At 36.2% G+C, this 22,411-nt stretch overlaps 1 protein-coding gene across 1 annotated transcript in view; it reads left to right on the top strand.

Moving 5' to 3' along the window:
• Window positions 1-22,411, top strand: part of LOC150080557 (tetratricopeptide repeat protein 28) — a 305,395-nt gene that overhangs the window by 206,949 nt on the left and 76,035 nt on the right. Inside the window, exons 13-15 of the mRNA XM_090380734.1 lie at window positions 10,633-11,071; window positions 19,906-20,183; window positions 20,434-20,674. Coding sequence (XP_090236860.1) covers window positions 10,633-11,071; window positions 19,906-20,183; window positions 20,434-20,674 — 958 coding nt within the window. The remainder of the gene's footprint in view (window positions 1-10,632; window positions 11,072-19,905; window positions 20,184-20,433; window positions 20,675-22,411) is intronic.

Below are 22,411 nucleotides of genomic sequence, written 5' to 3' on the forward strand. Positions count from 1 at the left end.
CTGATTAATTTGGTGCTTTTGTTCTTTACTTGGCCTTGTAATTGCTTAAATAACCACAGTCAACCTTTGTTGCCATTGCATTGTATCGATAAGAAAGTTTGAATTTTGCTGCCATTGTTTTAGTATTGATATAAATGATATCATATAGATGAGGTTTATATGTAGTTTTGTAGGAGTTAAATCAGTATTAGAAGAGGCTTATAAACTATAATTTATAGCAATACATATGTGGTTTAATAACTTAACTTTATCATATAGTATGTAATATGTGGCATTAATATTTGTAGAGCTTTTGTATCAATGATTTGGTGTAAATTTAGTATCATATAACTGGTAGAATAGTGCATAATAGGGGAATTGTAGGTTTTTAATTGTGGTAAACAAGTACCTTGTAGGTTCTAACATATAGGTTGGCATGTAGTAGTGACATGTGATGTAAGAAAGCAAGTGTATGAGCTTATGCAGCATCAGCCAAAAAAAAAATTTTTTTTTAAATTTACAAAACAATTCCCCTCTAAATGTTTGTCCAGTTCCTCCTTAAATTTATTTAACCTAACAACTTCCACAATGACAGATGGAAGTTTGTTCCAGCAATTAACAACCCGCTGGCTAAAGGCAAATTTCCGCACATCTGTTCTACATCTATCTTTCCTTAATTTGAATTTATACTCCCTTAGGTTCATGATCTGAACAAGTGGAAGAATGCCATCAGAATTCAGCATGCTCATCCCATTCAAGGCCTTATACACCTCAATCAGATCACCTCGCAGGTGCCCAGTCTCCAGCCGCTTCAGTTTGCGAACTTAAGCCTCTCTTGGTAAGAGGATCCCATCATTCCCTTCACCAATCTTGTTACCCTTCTCTGTACACGCTCAAGCAAATCTACATCCTTCCTAAAATGAGGCCTCCAGACCTGTACACAGTACTCAAGGCATGGCCCGACCATTGCCTTATACAGAGGGACAATCACCTTTTCTCTGCTAGCAAATTTCTGTATATCATTGACAAAACCCCATGACCTGCCCTGGCAGCCTGTCTGCATTGCTCAGAAAACTTCATATCTGACTGCACAATTACTCCCAAGTCTTTTTCATTATCTACCATCTTAAGTGTAATTCCACACAGTTGGTACATTTCTCTGGGGTTACTTCTACCCATATGCAGTACTTTGCATTTGTCAATGTTAAACTTCGGTTACCACTACTCAACCCATCTGTCCAAATTTTCTAGATCCTGTTGCAGTAGCACACTGCCATTACTGTCATTAACAACCCTGCCAATCTTTGTATCATCTGCAAACTTTGACACTAAGCCTGATATAACTTCATCAATATTATTGATAAATATACAAAACAACAGTGGACCCAACATCGAACCCTGTGAGACTCCACTAATAACATTAGTCCACGAAGAGCAGTACCCATTGATTACCACCCCTCTGTCTGCTACCACTCAACCATCCCTTTATCCATTGTAGCAACTTACCCTTAATACCATTCTGCTCCAATTTGTACAGTAGTCTTCCATGCGCAACAGTGTCAAAAGCTTTCCTGACATCCAAGTATATGATATCAAAATTATTTTTTGCATCCAGTTCCTTTGTAACCACATCATAATACCCAATCAAATTTGTCAGACAAGACTTTCCCTTAACAAACCCATGCTGTGTCTGAATTATTGCTGCAGTCTTGTCTAGATGATCCTGCAATGCATCTTTAACCAGTGAATCCATTATTTTACCCGGAACAGAAGTTAAACTAACTGGTCTGTAATTACTCGCGCCACCTCTTCGATCCCCCTTTGTGAATTGGGGATACATTTGCACATCTTCAGTCCATGGGGACCTCTCCTGAATCCAAGGATGCTCTCATAATTATGGTTAACGGTTTGCTTACTTCCTTTGCCGTATCTTTAATATAACTGGATAGATCCCATCCACCCAAGGTGCCTTTCTTATGTTTAACTTCAACAATTTCTCCTCCACTTTGTTCTCAGTTATTACAAAATCATTAAGCACCCTGCTACAATTTGATAACCTTCTGGCATTTTGAAACCTTAACTCCTCATGTGTGAACCCTGCTACAATTTGATAACCTTCTGGCATTTTGAAACCTTAACTCCTCATGTGTGAATGTAGATGCAAAATACTCATTCAGTTTGTTTGCTATCTTAGCAGGATCATCAACAGTCGAACCATCGATATCAAGTGGACCAATCAGATTCATCCCCTTCCTTTTTATTTAAGTAAAGAAATCCTTGCTGTCCTTAGCATCCTTTGCCAAAGAGTTCTTGTAATCTGCCTGCGCCTGCCTAGCCTCCTTTGTGACTTGATTACAGACTAGCTTATATCTGCCGTAGTCTTCTGTGTTGTCTGATAATTTATATGCATCCCATGCATTTTTCTTCTCTGCCACAAGTCTCATTAGTTCATTTGACAACCATTTAGGCCCAAACCTTGAACAATATTTCTTAATCGGTATGAAATTTTTAGTAACTTCCACGATTAATTCCTTGAATGCTTGAACATCATCACTTGATCCCACAGTACAGAATTTAAAAACTGTCTGAGACCACTTTAGTCACCTTTACGGAAGCAAAAACCCTTCCCTTTACCCCTAATGGTAATTATATCTTTAAGTAGATCCCACATCAGTACACTGTGATCACTGCCACCTAGTGGTTCCTTTACGTGCAAATTCTTAATATACTAATGATCATTGCTGATTACCAGATCAACAGTATTAGCCTCTCTGGTTGCCTCTCGAACATGCTGCTGCAGAAAACAATTATCCGATAAATCCACAAAAGTCTTACTAGTGTGCGTGTGACCAACCCACAAGTTCCAGTCAATATCTGTGAAGTTAAAATCCTCCATTATAATTCATTCTGATTTACTAGGCCACTCTATTTCTCTGTACAATTGTTCATTGTAGTCATTCGAGTCATTAGGCCTATAACACACTCCTACCCTTATTTTTGCTTTTGCAGTGCTTATTTCACACCAAACTGACTCAGCACTGTTCATCTATATCAATTGGATGTACTTCTTTTGATTTTATGTTTTTCTTAATTAACAGCATAACACCTCCTCCTTTCCTATCCTGTCTATCCTTTCTATACACATTGTACTCCCCAAATTCCAAATCTGCATTCCTAATATCTGTGTGACACCACGTCTCTGCTTTCCCAACAATATGCACGTTTGATGTCTTGACCAACACTTGAAATTCATCAAATTTATTTACTATACTTCTAGCATTGGTATACATGCAAGTATAGATGCACCTATTCTTAGTTACCCTAACACATCCCATATACCCACCTGTTTCACGATGACTGCCATTAGTCCCTGAAACCCCCAGCACCCCCTCGCTCCAGGCTGCTTATTCTAATAGAAGTAGTGCAAGAATAATCTTCACCTCTGCCTGTGGCTATTTTTAACATTTTAGTCTGTAAATACCCCCAAGCTAGCAGTTTTCCAACCCACTTAACACTGCCTCGATAGCATCAGAAATATTCTTGCACCCTTTCTATTTAAGTGTATCCCATCCCTGTAGAAGCAGTCTCTCCTGTTAACAAGCACAGACCAGGCTGAAAAAAATTCTACCTCTTGAGCCTTGCACATTCCTCCAGGGTCGAATTGATTGACAAGGCTCTCATCATGTACTCCGTCCTATCATGTCTGGGCAGAATTGCAGACACTTTCAAATTTAACCCTAATTCACGACTTTTTTGCAACTTTGACCTGTTCTTGTTAAGTAAATCTGCAGATCTCCTACTCTTAATGTTGTTGGTGCCAATGTGTACAACACTATCATCCTTTATGCCCTTAAAAGATGATATATGCTTCACGTTATCAACTTTTGCCCCTGGCAGACATACCCTGGTCCTATTCCATCTATCCTTTTTACACAATATATTCCTCATCTTCCTGACGATAGTCACCAACAATAACTAACTCCTGTGGGAGCAGCGCATTCTGCCTTGGAGATTACCGCTGTGTTGCCTGATGCCCAGGTGTGAGCTCTGGGAACCCAAGAGTATAATGCATTACATATAATGTAAACTTGATAGTGCAATACATTAAGTTGATAGCATAATATGTATTATTGCATTTATATATCTATCTGTTTAGTGTATTATTTTCAAGTTAAATTGAATTTAAATGGAAATGCCTCAGACTAGAGCAGCAAAGCAACAGGCTCAAAGTAGTGGGAATGCTATGGATCAAGGGAGAGAACTTAAGAGGTGGTTCTCCTACAAATCACGGCCTAACAAAATGTACTACTTAAGTGATGTTTGCAGACCTATTTGGAATGGGATATGATGGAGCCAAGAGGGATGCCTTCGTGTGTCTGTTTGTTTCAAACAGTACAAGGAAATTAGATGTGAGCTCAGCATTCTGATGTGCATTTACAAGAGCTTGAAAAACAGGGTGAATGCCCTTAAAACAATTAAAATGGGGTGGGGGGACCCATCAAGCTCTCAGCTACCCAACTCAATGCTAGAGGCAATTCACAAGGCAGAATGTGCTGGGTCCAAAGGAAGTAGTAGTTGTTAGTGACTCTATTGTCAGGGAAATGGGAAATATGTTATGAATAAAGGATAGGAATAGGACCAATGTATGTCTGCTAGGGGCAAAAGTAGATATTATTGTAGAGCAAATATCATCATTTAAGGCACAAATGGCACTAATAATATTAAGAGTAGGAGTTCTGAGGATTTAATTAACAAGTACAAGGTGATGTTGGAAAAACGTTGAGAGTGAGAATTAAATTAGAAAGTGTCTGCAATCTTGCCTAGTCATGATATGAGAGTGCATGTCGAGAGCCTTGTCAGTCAACGTGGGCCTGGAAAGACTGCGCAAGGCTCATGGGTTAGGATTTTTGTTAGTGTGGTTTGTGCTTGTTAACAGGAAAGACTGTTTTAACAGTCTTTCCTGTTAACAAGGATGGGATACACTTAAATAGAAGGTGGTGCAAGAATATTTGCTTCTGCTATCAAGGCAATGCTGGGTGAGCTGGAAAATTGGTAGTTTGGTGGGGATATACAAACTAATACATTAACTAGAGCCACAGGCAGAGGCAAAAGTGATTCTTGCACTTCTTCTATTGGAACATGGAGCAACTTGGAAAGCAAAGTATTGGGAGTATATAACCCACAAGCCTCACTGTGGGTTATCACAAAACAAGCAAATACATTGACCATGTTAGGGCCTAAGAGTAAGAATAGATGCATGTATACTTGCATGTACACTAATGCTAGGAGTACAGTAAATAAATTTGATGAATTTGAAATATTGATGAAGTCATCAAATGCTGACATTGTGGGGGATATCAGAGATGCGGTATTTCTCAGACTCTCATAAGGGATGCAGAATTTGAATATGGGAAGTACAATGTGTACAGAAAGGACAGTGTTGATTGTCAAGCAACACCAGGAGTCTTGCTCTTAGTGAAGAAGTATATTAAATCTAAGGCAGTGCATTTAGTCACCATGGGTAGTAAGTGCAATGTTGAGTCAGTTTTGTGTTGCCTAAGCACTGGGAAATCAAAAATGAGGGTAGGAGTTTGTTATAGGCCTAATGATGATGATGAGTATAACAAACAACTATAAAAAGAAATAGTGGGCCAGTAAATCAGAATGTAGCAAAACGTCTGTCGATTTGCTGGATGACTGTTTCTATGGCATCATGTTAGAGAAGCAACCAGAGGAAGCAATATTGTTGATCTGATTATCAGTAATGACTCTTCATACATTAAGAATCTGCAGGTAAAAGACCCTCTGGGTAGCATTGATCACAGTTTGCTGATGTGGAACTTACTTAACAGCATGACTGCTGTCAAGGGTATTGGGAAGGACTTTTGCTTCCATAAGGGGTAATTACAGTGGTCTCAGACAGTTTTTAAATTCTATACAGTGGGACTTGCTGATATTGCTAGCAGCAAATGCTAAATTGAAAGCATTCAGTGAAGTAATCATAGAAGTTCAGACATTACTAGGCATTTCATACCAACTAAGAAATACCATTCCAAGCTTAGAGCTAAATGGATGTCAGATGAACTCATGAGACTCGTGGCTGAAAAGAAAAATGCATAGGATGCATATAAATTATCTGGTGATACAGAAGCCTATGGTAGATATAACCTAGGCAGTATAGAAGCCTATGGTAGATATAACAAGTCACAAAGGAGGTTAGACAAGCTAAGGCAGATTACAAGAAGTCTTACAAAGAGTGCCAAAAAATGCAGCAAAGACTTCTTTACTTATGTTAACAGTAGAAGAAACGGGTTGAATCATGTCGGTCCCCTTGGTGACTATGGTTTAACTGTTGACGATCTTATCCAGATTGCTGACATACTGAATAGGTATTTTGCCTCTGCATTCATCCATGAGGAGTTCTTTATTGAGGGGAATTCCAGAAGTTCATCAGAATCTATCAGGGAACTAAATGATCTTATGATAACTGAAAGGAAAGCAGAAGAGGAATTGTTGAAGCTCAACATAAAAAAGGTGCCTGGGGTGGATGGGATCTATCCAATTAAATTAAGGAAGGCAGCAAAGGTGGCAAAGGTGGTATATGATATCAAAATTATTTACTTGGATTTCAGGAAAGCTTTGATGCATATAAAAGACTTGTCAAATTGGAGATTAGAGCAGTGTGGCATTAAGGGCAAATTACTGCTATAGATAAAGGGATGATTGAGTGGGAGAAGACAGAGAGTGGTTATTAATGGACACTGCTCTTCATGGTTTAATGTTATTAGTCTGCCCAGCACTGGGCAGGCTGCCAGGACAGCTCGTGGTGTTTTGTCTATGCTTGTAGGGGCAAGGAAATGATTATCTTGTTCTATAAGACAATGGTTAGGCTACACTTCAGTACCTCATACAGGTCTGGAGGCCTTATTTTAGGATGATGTAGATCTGCTGAATGCATGCAGAGAAGGGCAATGAGATTGGTGAAGGGAATGAAAGGTCATCTTACCAAGACAGGCTTCATTTCTGCAAATTGCAGCATCTCGATACTAGGCAACTGCAAGGTTTTTTAAGGCTTTGAATGGATTGAGCACTCTCAATACTGATGGCATTTTTTCCTTTGCTGAGGCTGCACACATGCAAGATCATAAATTCAAATTGAGTAAGGATAGTTGCAAGAAAGTTGTGAGGAGGTTTGGTTTGCCTTTAGCCAGTGGGTGGTTGACTGTTGGAACAAACTTCTGTCTGTTGTTGTGGAAGTGGTCAGGTCAAATAAATTCAAGGATGGACTAGACAAATTATTGGAGGGAATGGACAAGTGATGTGTTTTTTTTTTTTCTGACTGATGCTTTATGAGCTTGCTTCCTTGCATCATATGCTAATAATAATAATAATACACAGTATTCATTGTGATGGGTGCATACAAATTAGTGCAATGCAGTTTTATTCACTTTCTTTTAGTAGTGGAGGGCATCTCTCCAGCAGATATTCACTGGCATATGGTCGAAGTGTACAACTGTTTGCCCTGCACAGTGGTGTGCAAATGGTTATTGAAAAGGAAATGAAATTAAAGGATGGCTTTTGCTGAAGACAACTCACATAAATGTTACAAACGAAATGTTCTCTTTACAGACAATGTCATCAAGATGAATTCATGTGCAACAGTGGATGACGTGTCAGTTAGTCAAATATTAGTTGTGGGTGTGCCTACACCGATCATCCGTGATGATTTGCAGTGCAGGAAGGTTTCTCAAAGTGGGTTCTCAAGTGTCACAACTATAAAAATAAACATTTCTGATTGTTTCTTCAGGACAAGGTAGAAGAAGACAGAAATAACTTCCTATATTGCATGGTTGAGACATGGTGAAAGCATTTTGAACCACAAAGCAAGTGATATAGCATGCAATGGAGACATTGGTCATCACTATATCCAAAGAAATTCAAGACTTAAAACTCTGGGAAGATTATTATCATGCTATTTTTTTTGTCTCATAGGGGCTATTGCTGGCTGTGCCATTTCATGTGTAGAGGTGAAACAATTGACACTAAGTCATGCACAGATCCTGAAATTTTATCTACAAGGTGACATCAAAAGAAGAGACACAGACATTGGACTGATAGTATCATTTGATTATATGACAAATGCGTAAAAACATATGTCACGGAAAAGTTAAGAGCGATGACTAAGAAAGATGGCATAGAAATGAATACATAGTACTTTATTAGTTACATAGTAGCAATAAATAGCTACAAATTTATCTGTAACAGTACCACAGAAAAGTTTAGGCTGGCAAAAGCAGATTATGAGAAATCTCTGGCTAAGAGAGAAAAGAATGGGAACAAGGAATTTTTCTCATACATGAATACTAAGAGAAAAGAGCAAATCATATCAGACTCTTGCATGATGGGAAAGTTATAGATAACCCTGCTGTTGCTGCAGATGAATTGAACAGCTATTTTGCATCAATATTTATAGAAGAAAGACCCTCTGTTGTGAAGAGAAACTGTGCAAGTAAAGCTTGAAGGTATGAAAGAAATCAGTGTTATTGGAATTTTAGAAAAATTGTTTATTATAAAAACTTTCGAGAAGGTGAGTAAGGCTCCTGGAGTTGATAGCATATCTTGAGGGAGGTAGCAAGAGAGTGCATTGAACTATTGACATTAATTTTGCGGTAATTACCTAACTCAGGAGTTATTTCCTTGAATTGGAGAAGTGTCACTGTATTGTTAGTATTTAAGGGTGGTTCTAACAGTGAAGTGGGTAATTACCAACCAGTCAGTGACTTTGATGGTAGGAAAAATCATGGAGCAGTGATGAAGAATGCAGTACAGGATCATTTAGATAGAAATGGAATTCTGAAAGAAACAGCATGGTTTGTAAAGGGAAAGTCATGTTTAACCAACCTGGTTAGCTCTTTTGACACACTCATAAGCTGGATGTAGGAAATAATTTTGGCATTGTTTACTTAAATTTCAACAAAGCATTTGACTCAATTCTGGATGAGAGGTTACTATATGTAGCATGGAATCACAGGGAAAATTCTTAGATGGATTGCAGGATGGCTGTAGGGCAGGAGGCAGAAGATTGTGATTAATGGTTATTCTTCAGATTGGTCTAATGTAAGTGGGATTCCCCAGGGATAGGTACTGGGACCACTCTTGTTTTTGATTTTCTTAAATGAAACTGATGAAGGGATAGAGGGTGTGATGGAAAAATTTGGATGATATCAAGATCAGTAGAGTAGTTAATGACTGGCACCAAGCAAAGCTTCTTCAAGAAGGCTTAGGTAGACCTCAGAGATGGTCAGGAAAGTGGCAGCTATTTTTTAATGCAGTAAAATGCAAGGTCTTACATTTGGAGAATAGCAACCAAAAGATTTTGGAGTTAGACATGAAAGACATACAGTTAGACATGAAACTCTCCAAGCAGTACAGACAGGTGGGAAGGGTGATTTATTGAACATTTGCTTGTAGATTTAGGAAGGTCATAATACACTGTATAAAACAATTGTGAGACTATACTTGGAATGCTGTGTCCAGGTGTGGAGATTGCACCTAAAACAAGACATTGAGCTTTTTGAAAGGGTCAAAAAGGAGCAATGCATCTGATGAGATTGGGAAAAGGGTGCCCATATGAGGAAAGACTTTGAATATGTGGGCTGGAGAGCTTGCAAACTAGACACACCTTAGAGAAGATTTGACTCTCAGAGATGAAAGTAAAATGAATGGGGGTAGAATTTAGATTGTTATAAGTGATTCCAGAACTAGGGCCTATAAAGTCAAATTACTGGGAGGGAGGTTCAGACTGGATTTGGGAAGTTTTCTTTTAGTCGGTGAGTTATTGTAATTATTGGTAATTATTTGAATAAGTTGCCTCCATGAGATTGACAGCTTGGGGAAATTCAGAACTCAGCTGGATAGATATCTAAGTGAGGAGGAAGCCAAATAGGTGGTTTATTATTCTTTTATTATTATTTTTTTTTTATTTATTTATTTATTTTTTTTTTACATGTGAAACCCAGGACTTTCTTGCACTATACTACTAATACTATATGGCTCAATATACTGTGGCAGCCACACAGACTACACTAGGAACTGATTGAGCATGCTCTGTATAGCTCAGTCAAAGTTGTCTTGTGATTTTTATATTTTTAGAAAACTGAAAAATGATTTTGTGGGACTGGATGTTTTTGATTCCACACTGACAATGGAGTGAAGGAATTAGTCAAACAATAGTGTCACCAGCAGCCAAAAGATTTTGTGAACAAAGTTTAAAAAATTTAATGCACAGATTAAGATAAATGCCTAAACTATGACAGGGATATTTTTGAAAAAAAAAAAAAAAAAAAAAAATCTCATCATTTGGCTCACCCTTTTATACACAGAATAAAAAAATTCTGTAGGTTAATTCTAGAATTTAAAAAAAATATCAGAAGTTTTGGATCAATATGTAGCATATTGTCATCATATGTTCATTAAACATTTTTAGTTAGGTTGCAGTTTGTTATTTATATACTTCTTCCACAATGGTGCAATTAGAATACTATGAAAACATTAGTATATTTAAAATTTTGTGCTTTCTAAAATATTTCATTTTATTAATTATCATTACTTATTTGAATATACAAGTTTATGTCATAATTTTTTCCCTTACAGGTTTGCTTTGAAAAGCGATTAGTTGTAGCTCATGAATTGGGTAATGTCAGTGCTAAAGCTGCTGCATATGGAGAACTCGGTGGCATTCACAGCCAGTTAGGCAACTTTGAACAAGCCATTTCTTGTCTTGAGCATCAAATGACATTGGCACAGGAGCTTGCAGATCGTATGGCAGAATCTGATGCTGCATGTGGTTTGGGTACTGTATATCAACAGATGGGTGAGCATCAGAGAGCACTGAGATATCATCAGCTTGATCTTGCAATAGCTGAGGAAATAGGCAACATGGCTACGCAGGGAAGGGCTTATGGAAATTTAGGTGTTGCCCATGAGTCATTAGGAAATTTTGAACAGGCAATAATGTATCAAGAACAGCATCTAAGTATTGCTGCACAAATTAACGATAAAGTGGCTAAAACTCTAGCATATAGTAGTCTGGGTAAGTAGTTTTGGTTTGTCTAAGTCCAAAAAATGTACATTTTTATAGTTTTTTTATAACTTAGTTCATTTATATAATAGAATATTTAAATGTATTAATTGGTTTTATGAAATATTAATAAATTTTAAATGCGTTCCCCCCCCCCCCCTTCTTTTAAGAGGCCAGTACCAATGTGATAAAACTGTTTTTGAGGTGGGTGACTACAACATTGCTCTCACTTCTTCCATTGTGATCATACTACCAGTGTCTATGCAGTAGACACAGTGAAAGATGGAGTCAGAACCCTAATTATGGAGCAATGCTCTATCAGTCATCAGTCAATCCTACAAGAGGCATTCAACAAGTTTTGTCAATCATATGGTTCCTGTAATTCCAGACTCTTGAAACTCGGACATGTTAAGACTTTTTTCTCTATGCAGTCACCACCCACAGTAATGCAATTTTTCTAACTGTGTTTCAACTTCGAAATCCCCTCCTTGTAGAAGTCTGTATTTGCTCATCAAACTATTCAGTCACTGCTTGTTTCAGATGTTCATCATCCACAAAATACATTCCATGAAGATGCTGTTTCAATTTTCCAAATAGGTAAAAATCAGATGGGGCGATATCAGGTGAATAAGGTGGATGCAACAAAGACTTGAACCCCAATTTAGCCACTGTTGTTCCTGTAAGTTGTTCCCGAATTCATCCTCACTAACAGAAGATACATTGTGAATGATGTTACCGTCCTGAACAAAGTAGATGTTGGAAGTGATCACAGAATGGTAAGATGCACACTTGATATAGATGTAAGAAAAGAAAGGAAAAAACTGACACGAGTAAATAATACAAAGGTCTTTGAGATAACAGAAAAGGAGAAAAAGCAGTATGCATTGGAATTTAAGAACAAGCTTGAGCTTCTGCAGACGGATCAAGACCAAGATATCGACGAGGAATATTACAACTTTCTGACAGTGATAAAGCCCAAGAAACCTATAGGTAAAAAGAAATCCAAAGAAGAAAAAATTAGTCTAGAAACACTTGTCATGATGAACCGAAGACAACAAATGAAGAGCAAGATAAACACTGACAAGGAGAAAATTGACTATACTGAGTTATGCAAAGCCATTAGAAAGAGACTCAGAGAGGACATAAGAAGATTTAACACAAGGAAAGTAGAACAAGCATTAAGGGAAAACAAAAGACTCAAATCAGCAGCCATGAGCAGTAATACAGAAAGACAAATGATACTGAAACTGAAGAATGGCGGTGGTGTACTTATAAATAGCAGAGAAGGCATAGTTCAAATAGCAGAAGACTACTATAGAGAATTATACAAGGAGCGAGGGAATGATGCCAGCAGTGGGGAAGATGGATCGCAAATTAGTAACACATATGACATACCTGATATTCTTCCTGATGAGGTAGAACATGCATTGAAGAAAATGAAGAATCAGAAAGCCCCAGGAAAAGATGAAGTGACTGTAGAGTTGTTAAAATTGGGAGGAAGAGACATGGCACAAAAACTAAAACTGGCAAGACTCTTCACAAAATGCATTAGAAAAGGTGTGGTGCCTGAGGAGTGGAATAATGCAATCATAGTTTTGCTGCATAAGAAAGGAGATAAATCAGAAATTGGAAATTATAGACCACTTAGCTTGTTATCCCACATATACAAGTTGTTCACAAGGGTCATTACTAACAGATTAGAAAGATTACTTGATGAGATTCAACCGAAAGAGCAAGCTGGCTTTAGGACAGGATTCTCAACTATGGATCACCTTCATGTAATATCACAGCTAATGGAGAAAGCAAATGAATATAGAACACCATTATGCCTGGCATTTGTGGATTATGAAAAGACATTTGACTCCATACAGCATAAGGCAGTGTTTCGGGTGCTGGAAAGACGAGGCATAGATATCCTATATATTATGATTTTGAAGAAAATATATGAGAATGCTACCTCCTTTATTAGACTAGACAAAGACAGTAGAAAATTTAAAATTGAGAAAGGAGTTCGACAAGGAGACACAATATCTCCAAAGTTGTTTACTACTGCCCTTCTGGACGCTTTCAGAAGATTAGACTGGTCGCAGAAAGGAGTCGATGTGAACGGAGAATACCTAAACCATTTACGATTTGCAGATGACATTATGGTCATAAGCTATGATCCCAAAGAATTAGAGGAAAATCTTAATCAGTTATGCATTAACTGATTAAGGTTTTCAGTTTTCAAAAGTATTGATGAACAAATATGCCATAGAAAGGGATATAATGATTGAAGGAGCAGTAATTGAAAAGGTGGAGTCATATACTTATCTGGGACAAGTCATCAGCTGTAATAAAGATAAGTGGCTGGAAGTCGAGAGAAGAATAAATTTTGGATGGATAGCATTCAGGAAATATAGTCACATACTGATGAGCAATATCTCAATTTGTCTGAAACATAAAATAATTAACCAATGTATACTACCCACCATGACTTATGGAAGTGAAACTTGGACACTCACCAAAAGAATGGAAGAGAAGCTGAGAACTACACAGCAAAGAATGGAATGAATTATATTGGGAATCAGACTGTTAGATAAGAAGAGAAACACATGGATTAGGCAGCAAACTCAAGTAAAGGACATTCTTATCAAAACTAAAGAACTAAAATGGTCTTGGGCAGGATACATAGCTTGAAGACATGATGACAGATGGACTAAGAGAATAACAGAATGGTACCCAAGAGGAGCTAGAAGAAAAACCTGGAAGACAACGGAGATGGACAGATGAAATTCACGAGTTTGTGGGTAGTAAATGGATGGCCATTGCACAAAACAGAAGGAACTGGAAAGTTGCTGGAGAGGCCTTCATCCTGCAGTGGATTGAAAATATCTGATGATGATGATGATGTTCCTGTCAGTTCATATCTGCGAGGTGGCGCATTGTCATCCAGCAACAGCATTCCTTATTACTGCTGCCTGATGTTTTTAGTGAGCCATATATTTTAGGTATTAGTCATATATTTTCATTTGGTTAATAGATCTGTGACCCAAGGAAATTAATATAAAGTACTCCCAAACAATTCCAGAAGACTCAATAGGATCTTCCCAGCTGAAGTTTTCACTTTGAATTTTTTTTGCAGTGGGTGATCCAGCATGTTTCGACTGCATGATGGCAAATTTAAATTCAGGATCAAAGTAGTGAACCCAACATTTAGCAGATGTAACAATTCAAGCAAAAAACTCTTCTTCATTCATAGTGACATGCTCTAAAAGAAATCTGGCAATGTTCACTCTAGCCTCTATGGGACTTTCACTCAGCATTCTTGGAATCCACTGGCACGACACCTTTGTCATGTGTAGCTGCTCATGTAAGGTGGCATGTACTGATCCAGGCTAATCTTTATTTTATTAGCTGTCTGTTTAATGTTCACTTTATGGTCTACCATAACTAATCTATGCACCTTGTTGACCATTTCCTCATTTTGGGCTGTTGCTGGTGCCCAGTCCTTGGGTCATTTTCCATCTTTGATTTTTTCCATTTTCCATCTTCTCTCTCTCTCTCGAACAATTCCTGGTAATTCCATGTTCTCTTTTTCTAGGAATTTTATAACTACTTGCTGCTCAAGAAACAGAATAAGTTATATATGATGGAAAGTTTTACAGATACTACTAAGACTATCTCCTATTACTATGCCTGTTTCTCCCTAATTCTAGAATGTGTTTGGCAAAACCTTTTGAATGCCCCTTTTACCTGTCTGCCTGTGACATTGTCATTCAGTCATATTCAACCATTCTCTGCCTATACAGACAAAATGAGTTGGGTAGATGGGGATACTGTCTTGTTGAAAGCAAAAATGTGTAGCAGTTAAAAGCATTTTGTCAGCGTAATTTTCCATTAAAATATTCATCAAAAACGAGCCACTTTAAGAAATTCATCAAAAGATGTAGAATTGCAATCATTTGTTCATGAATGGTTGCCCCCACCATAACCTTTGAATCAGTTTGAGAATGGGAAGCTTCCATCAATGCAGATTCTGACCACCCCGGTACTGGTAATTGTGTTTAACAGTTCCTTCCATTTAAATGGAAGCATGCTTCTTGCACAGGGATTGCTGGATGAATGACATTGAAGAATCCATATAGTTCTTGAACTCTGCATAAAAATTTCTGCAGATTATGCAAAGAGTATTAGAAAAGGCACTTTGCACACAGATATAATTAACTCCTACCTCTTAAGTAACTTTTTGAATATATTGATTCAGCCTACTCAAAATAGCTTAAACTAACTAATGCATCCAGTAATGAACCCAGGACTCTGCTTTTGAGGAGGCCAAGGATCAAAGCTATTTCTTTGACCTGGAGAAAATTACTCTTTTTTTTTTTATTTTAACCGAGTCACTTTGGGAGGGACTGAAGTCCAACAGTTGCCACCCTTCCCTTCAAGCATGCCGCTAGACACAGCACATCTTCTGTGGATGCACACGCAGTGGCTTGTCTGCAGTGTTTCCAGTGCCTTTAAAATGTTCCAGTAAATACTTAAAATGAATGTGTGTGACTTAGATTTGGTTTCTGGGGACAGTCATTTGAACTCATCACTGGCCTTTTGCTGATTTCTGTAAATAGAATTGGATAAAACTTAATAATACTAAGCTTAATAATTAAGAAAAATTAATAATTTATTAATTTTAATAAATATTAAAAACTTAATAATACTACATAATACTAGCATTATGTAGATTAACATTTTTTTATACTAAATGTACCATGCTGGAATAGCAAGCCACAATAACAAAAAAATCAAACTATGTTGAGTTAATACAACAGAATTATAAAAGATCTCTTTTAGGTAGGCACATGGATAACGAAGTCATTCCTGAAGTAAGCTTAAGCCAAAGTCTGTTATTGTTAGTGGAGGGAAAAATGTTTCCCCAAGACAAGATTGACAGAAAAATGGAATGCTGAGTAATGTTTTTTTTATTGTTTTATTTAAAATTCTAGGTTAAAATAAAACCCTGAACTTTTACTGCATTTCTGCAATGGGCCAAAACAGCCCAGTTATGAGTTAAAATACTATCAACTTTTGTTATGTATTAAACTGTAAGTTTTCATCCAGACACTGCTTGGCTGCTTATCTATATATTTAATAGGGAAGGCAGTTTCTTTTGACAATCAATGTGAATGATAGGCTTAACCGATCGGGCTGAAAGTGGTCTCAAATTGAAACTATTTCTTCCTGGGTGTGCACAAAGTCGTTAATTTTAAAATTCCGAATGGTTTTATTTTACGGAACGGGCCAGTTTTGTAGTACGAACGAGAATAGTTCAACATTCACTTCATAGATGGAGCCACAGGAAGATGTTAGCAGTTAAACAAACAGTTGTCTAAGTTGATAAGGCATTTTTTTCTGATTAACAATTTGCACTTTCACACAATCGTGTCCTTTGTTCCGAAAAAAAAAAAAAATATATATATATATATATATAATAAATAATAATAATAAAAAAATTCTGCTGCCAATTGCAAAATTGCCTACATTAAAAAAAAGAACTAATTGTTAGGATTCCATTGCACTGCTTACTCGCTATGTCCCCCCGTTGTGCACATGAGCTCATACACTCATTGCCATTTGTTACGTTTAAAACATTCAGAAGTCATCGTTTTATCATTATCAGCTTTGAGTTTATTTGTTTTTTAAGGTGAGTAATAATTTAAGGATTTAGAATTACGTCACAGTCAGGAAGACATGTCCGTCGCCATGCTATTATGATTGGCCGTGTTGAACGTACCTTGAGGCCAGGGGACTAAATTCAAACTGGGGAAAAGGGAGAGTTGTAGACTAGATTTTGGAGATTTTTTTCTTTGCCCAGTGGATGGTTAATTATTGAAATAAGTTTCTTTCATGGTAAATGAAACTTGGGAAAATTCAGAGGCTAGCTGACTGGTATGTACATAAGAAGGGAAACAAGTTTTCTTTCTTACACCTTAAGGCTAATATTATACTAATACTAATATTCTAATTAATCTAAATTTGCTTTCTTGTTACCATGTTTTCTTTTTAACACAGTGTTTAGAAAACAGCAAATATTTAAGGACTTGGAAATAAATTTAATGTCATTATCTGTTTAAATATGAACACTCAACTAGATAATGCCACCTTTTTCTTTTTTTATCTTTCTTCCCCTGCTCTCTCATTTCTTGATCACAAAAATTGTTATGACACATCGCTGCTGTATCATTCTAGTACAGGTAGCCCTTGATTTACGTTGGGGTTGGTTCCTGGGGGGATAAGTGCAAATAGACCCCTTTATATAATGGAGTCAATCGGAAATCACAGGGTTAGGTTCCGGGCACCAAAAATTTTACCTACCACTTTGCATTGATTGTTTTATTTTATTAGCATTCTTCATAGTTGTTGTAATAGTCGATGGAGGCATATTCATAGCCCTACACACACACATTAGGGCGGCTTTCATCAGATTCTATCCTCCGAATATTGCACTAAGATTCAATTAACTACTTTTACCAGACATGGTGTCTTTATTCTATTAAATTAAAAACTTTATAACACAATTGGAAAAAAACTGCACATGGCTATCACTATTATTATTATTATTTTATTTATTAATAGCACAATTAATAAAAAAAATGTTAGCGTAATAAATTTCCAACACGTGTAAATAGCATAAACAACAACCAACTGAATGCTTCACTGCATGGACCTTTACTACCCGCATCCACAAGCCCCACACTAAAAAAAAAAAAAAAATTTAGCTCTACCCCGCATAACTTATATCTTTTTCGGCCTGACCCAATTTCTAGCATTTCTTCCCCCCCCCCCTTTTTTTTTTTTTTTTTTTTTTAAGGTCCTAGCCACTGAAATCCCAGGAAATTAGGTGGCAGGACCTGCCAGAGTAAATAGTAAATCTCTAAAATACTGGTGTACCTGGTCTGCCTCCACGAGGTATAGTGTGGGCAACGGTGGGTCTCATTTGAGACCCAACGGCTAAAAGACCAGATGAACAACGGTACAAAACATTACACACCACAATATCCATACACTTTTAAACCTCTGGCCTCTACAGTGTTCTGTATCACACCGCAATGTATACTACGCAGAGATGGGGGAAACCCCTGGTGCCGTTAGACCCTAAACACACTATTGGTTACTTAGAGGGCGGAAATCTTTCTCATCTCTGATACGAATGCCCTAATTGCTGATTGGCTCAGATTGTCCTAAATCATGTGAACAGTGAACGATACATAGCACAGTATGATGCCGATAAATTTTGTCTGACAATTTTAAACTTTCAATTTATAAAAAAATTGCAAAAATAAATAAATAAATAAAAATAAAAATGTCGTCGTGGTTTGTGATCGGCACTATTGCGAATCGGTGCAAATTGGACCAGCGCAAAACGAGGGCTACCTGTATTTTGTTCACACCATTCTAAATGATTTGTTCCACATATGCTTTAGTCACTTTATTTTTATGCTTGGTGATGTAGTGTCTATCAATAGCTATCTTTTTTTTAGGTGATTGATGAACCTAATAAACAGCCATTTATCTATTACAGCATATCTTCTAGTGCAGTGTCCTCTTTCTCCGACATTTCTTTTGCCATTTTGTCATATTTTTCTGTATGTTTGTGGCTTCTAAAGATTTCTGAGATGTCTCTTAGCAGTATATCTAGTCTTCTCTCAGATCTTATTTCACTTTCTATAATTTCTTTTACCTTCCTTTATTGCATTACACACTTTTCTTTATTAGCTAGAGTTTCTTCTCTTTCATCTTTAATCTTTTCAGTGATATGTGCATATGTCTGCAGTTTTCACATGTGGTTTCTGGACAATACACACAAAAATCTATGTTTTGAAATTACTTGAAACATATTTTTCCTTTAATGTATGAATTGTCTTGAAATTTTGCTAATATATACTGCTATACCTTAGCTGTGTTTCCAACTAACTGTAGACAGATAATAGTTGGTAGATGAAAATTGCTTTGAAAATTGGACAAGATCATACCCATTGATCCCAGTTATCTGACCCCCTAGATTTGACTGACAAAAACAAAATTGAAGAATTTTTGTGGAATTTTGATCCATAATTTGATAAAATCAAATCAAGTAACATAAATAGATGTAGAGGATATTGTTTCATCAAAAGAGTAATGATGGATTTTATTTACTGATTTTTTTGTTTACAAATTTAAAAAAAAAATTCTGATTTGATTTATGACAATAATTTTACTTTTAGTGTTGGAGAATAATGATAGAACATATTAATATTTTATAATAGTTTTATATTTTTATGATATTTTATTATAATTTTAACTTATTAATACTGTATAATAAATTAAAGTACTTATTATAATAGGAGTACTTATTATGAACACTATTATTATAATAATATTTAGGCGCCTCCGTAGCCAGGTGGGAAGGAGCAGCAGTGCGTAGCACACGCTTCTTGATTAGACCGGGGTTCGAGCCCGTCACCACCAAATACGAAGGACGCGGAAAGGTCAGGGAATGACCACCGCATATCCCGGAGCAATATGGCCTTAGTTGCTAATGCTCCTAAAAACCAAATAACAACAACATAATAATATTTAAAATTTTAAATATTTTTATATTTATTTTTTATATTAATAATATCAATATTTTAAAGTGTTTTTTTACAAATTTTGCAAAATTTCACAGTGCCTGTTTCTATGAAAATTTCAAAAATTCAACATGAGAGGGACCTATATGTGCATGTGTGGCAAACTCACTGATGAAAGGGTTAATGTACTAAGATTTGATTTGTTATTTCTTAACACACAGTATATACACCTGTATATATAGAATACTATTATCTTTATAGGGAGAGTCCATCACGCATTGGGAAATACTTCACAAGCTGTAACATACCTTCAACAAGGACTTCAGATAGCTGAACAATTGGGACGACGTGAAGATGAAGCAAGAATTAGACATCGTTTAGGATTAGCACTATGGGGTAATGGAGACTTAGAAGGTGCCCAGCAACAACTTTATCGAGCTGCTGATCTTTTTGAAAGTATTAGAAGAGAAGCTCGAGGAACTAGTGATTATAAGTTGTCCTTATTTGATCTACAAACTGCTTCTTACCAGGCCCTTCAGGTTTGTATGTTAATTCTTTCCTTCTCTGTAAAATATAAATAGTTATCGATTTAAGAACTGACAAAAAGAGACTGAATTCTTTTTAAAATGTATTAGTTAAGCATTCCATTCATAGAATATGGCTACTTTATTTTTATAAGAAAACTTTGCATTAAAATCACCTCATAAAAAGCATGATATTTACTTTAATTTCAAGAAGTCAACCGTAATAGCAATTTTTTAATTAATTAATTTTTGAATTTCTTATTAGCGCGTTCTAGTCATCCTGGATCGTCACCAGGAAGCACTGGTGGTTGCCGAAAGGGGTCGTACAAGAGCATTTGTGGATTTATTATTAGAGCGTCAAACTACCAACATTCATGGTGTATCTACTTTTACCCCTGCCAATATAGATCAGATTGTAGAAATAATCAATAGGCAGAAGGCTGCTGTTGTGTATTATAGTATAGCTGCTGGTTATCTCTATACTTGGCTTATAATACCAAATAAAGGTACAGTGAATTATTTTTGTTTTGATTTCAATTTAATATATTATTTTTAGGTGGCATAAGATTTACTTTGGCATGTGTGTGTTTTTGGTGTGTCTTTTATTTGTCCATGTTTGCTAATTATTTATAAATATACATATTTTATATCCACATAGATTACGGAATTTTTAGAACTTAAAAGGAGTTAAACTTTAAATAAATTCATCACATATAGAGATGAAAATGAATCCTCTCTTTTAATAAATGCCAGTGACCATTAGCCATATATTTTCATTTAACTAATTGCATTTATGTTTATATAAATAATGAAATGTAATGGGAATAATAAAATCTTACTTTATGTAAGTAGAAATCACACTGTAAATGCAGTTAAAATTTCTAAATATTAAGTTAAACCCCATAGAATCAATCTTTACAATAATTATGTCCCTGCTTGATGTAGTCATTGTACCATTACTTGCCCCTGGGGATAAGCCATGCTTGATGCTGTCCTGATGTACTGTTCCTTTTCAATGGTCTGGTCACTTTACATGAATAAAAGTGAAATATTTAAAATAAAAAAAATAATTATAATAATAATTTTGGCAACAAATGACAATGTAGAAGTGGCTAGAAAATAAAATTGCCAACAAAATTTCCTGTGGCTTGTCTACTACAGTATTACCGTAAGAATGGAGCAATGAAAATGAACAACAACAACAGCTTTTATTAACACATTGACTGCTACAGCTTATTTGGGTAAACGGGTCTCCAACAGCAATCTGAGTTAGGCATGTTAAATTATTCAAAACCCAAATTATAATATATATTCATCACCAAAACTTGCAAAAAAAATTCTCGAATTATCTTGTGGATGGCGTGCGTAATAGAAAATTCCTCGCGGCAGCCAACTAAGAGTTAATTCGATTACCTCAGATGTATTGTCAACTGTAGAATTTGCCATATATGAGTTAGTGCTGTGTGTAAATCCATAGTAGTGACACAGACTGTGTCGTGTATGTTGTATTTAGTAATTTGTTACGTGTTTTTTTTTTTTTTTTTAACAAAAAAAAAGAACCTAAAACATGGATAAGAAGAGACCACTGACCGAAGAAGAAGTTGAGCTCTGTGCTAATATGAATGACTCAGAATTTGAAGAGATTTTTGACAAGCCATATGGTTCTGATTCTGACAGTGACAATTATGAACCTTCTAACGATTCAAGTTAGGATAGTGAAGATGAAGCCAGCTCCCAGCTTGAAGATAATCCTAATTCTCTGCAGGCAAGTACATCAAATAGTGACAATAATTTGTGGAATGAAATAGCACAAGATCCTCCACAATTTATTTTTGAAGAGAATATTGGTTTGAAAATGGACACAACAGAACTTAGCATACAAAAATTGGTAGACCTATATTTTTTGGAAGAATTTCTTACATTATTAGCCGAACAAACTAATTTATACGCTTTGCAAGAAATTGAAAAATGTGGACAATCGCGAAAATCATCTGCCAGGTCATCAAGATTGAAGGACACTGACATCTCAGAAATGAAAGTGTTTCTGGACATTTTGTTACAAATGGATCCTTGTTCTTTTCCTTCAATAGAGTATTACTGGAGTATAAGAGCATTCTACAATGTTATGTTTTGGCAATTATTTATGAGTCGAAATAGATTCCAGTTGATATTATGATTTTTCACTTTGCAGATAATTCATTGCAATCTACTGACAGGCTATACAAAGTAAGACCGATTTTGAA

This window comes from Mastigoproctus giganteus, chromosome 9, assembly GCF_048544385.1.
Source record: "Mastigoproctus giganteus isolate SK-2022 chromosome 9, ASM4854438v1, whole genome shotgun sequence".
In the NCBI taxonomy this organism is placed as follows: domain Eukaryota; kingdom Metazoa; phylum Arthropoda; class Arachnida; order Uropygi; family Thelyphonidae; genus Mastigoproctus; species Mastigoproctus giganteus.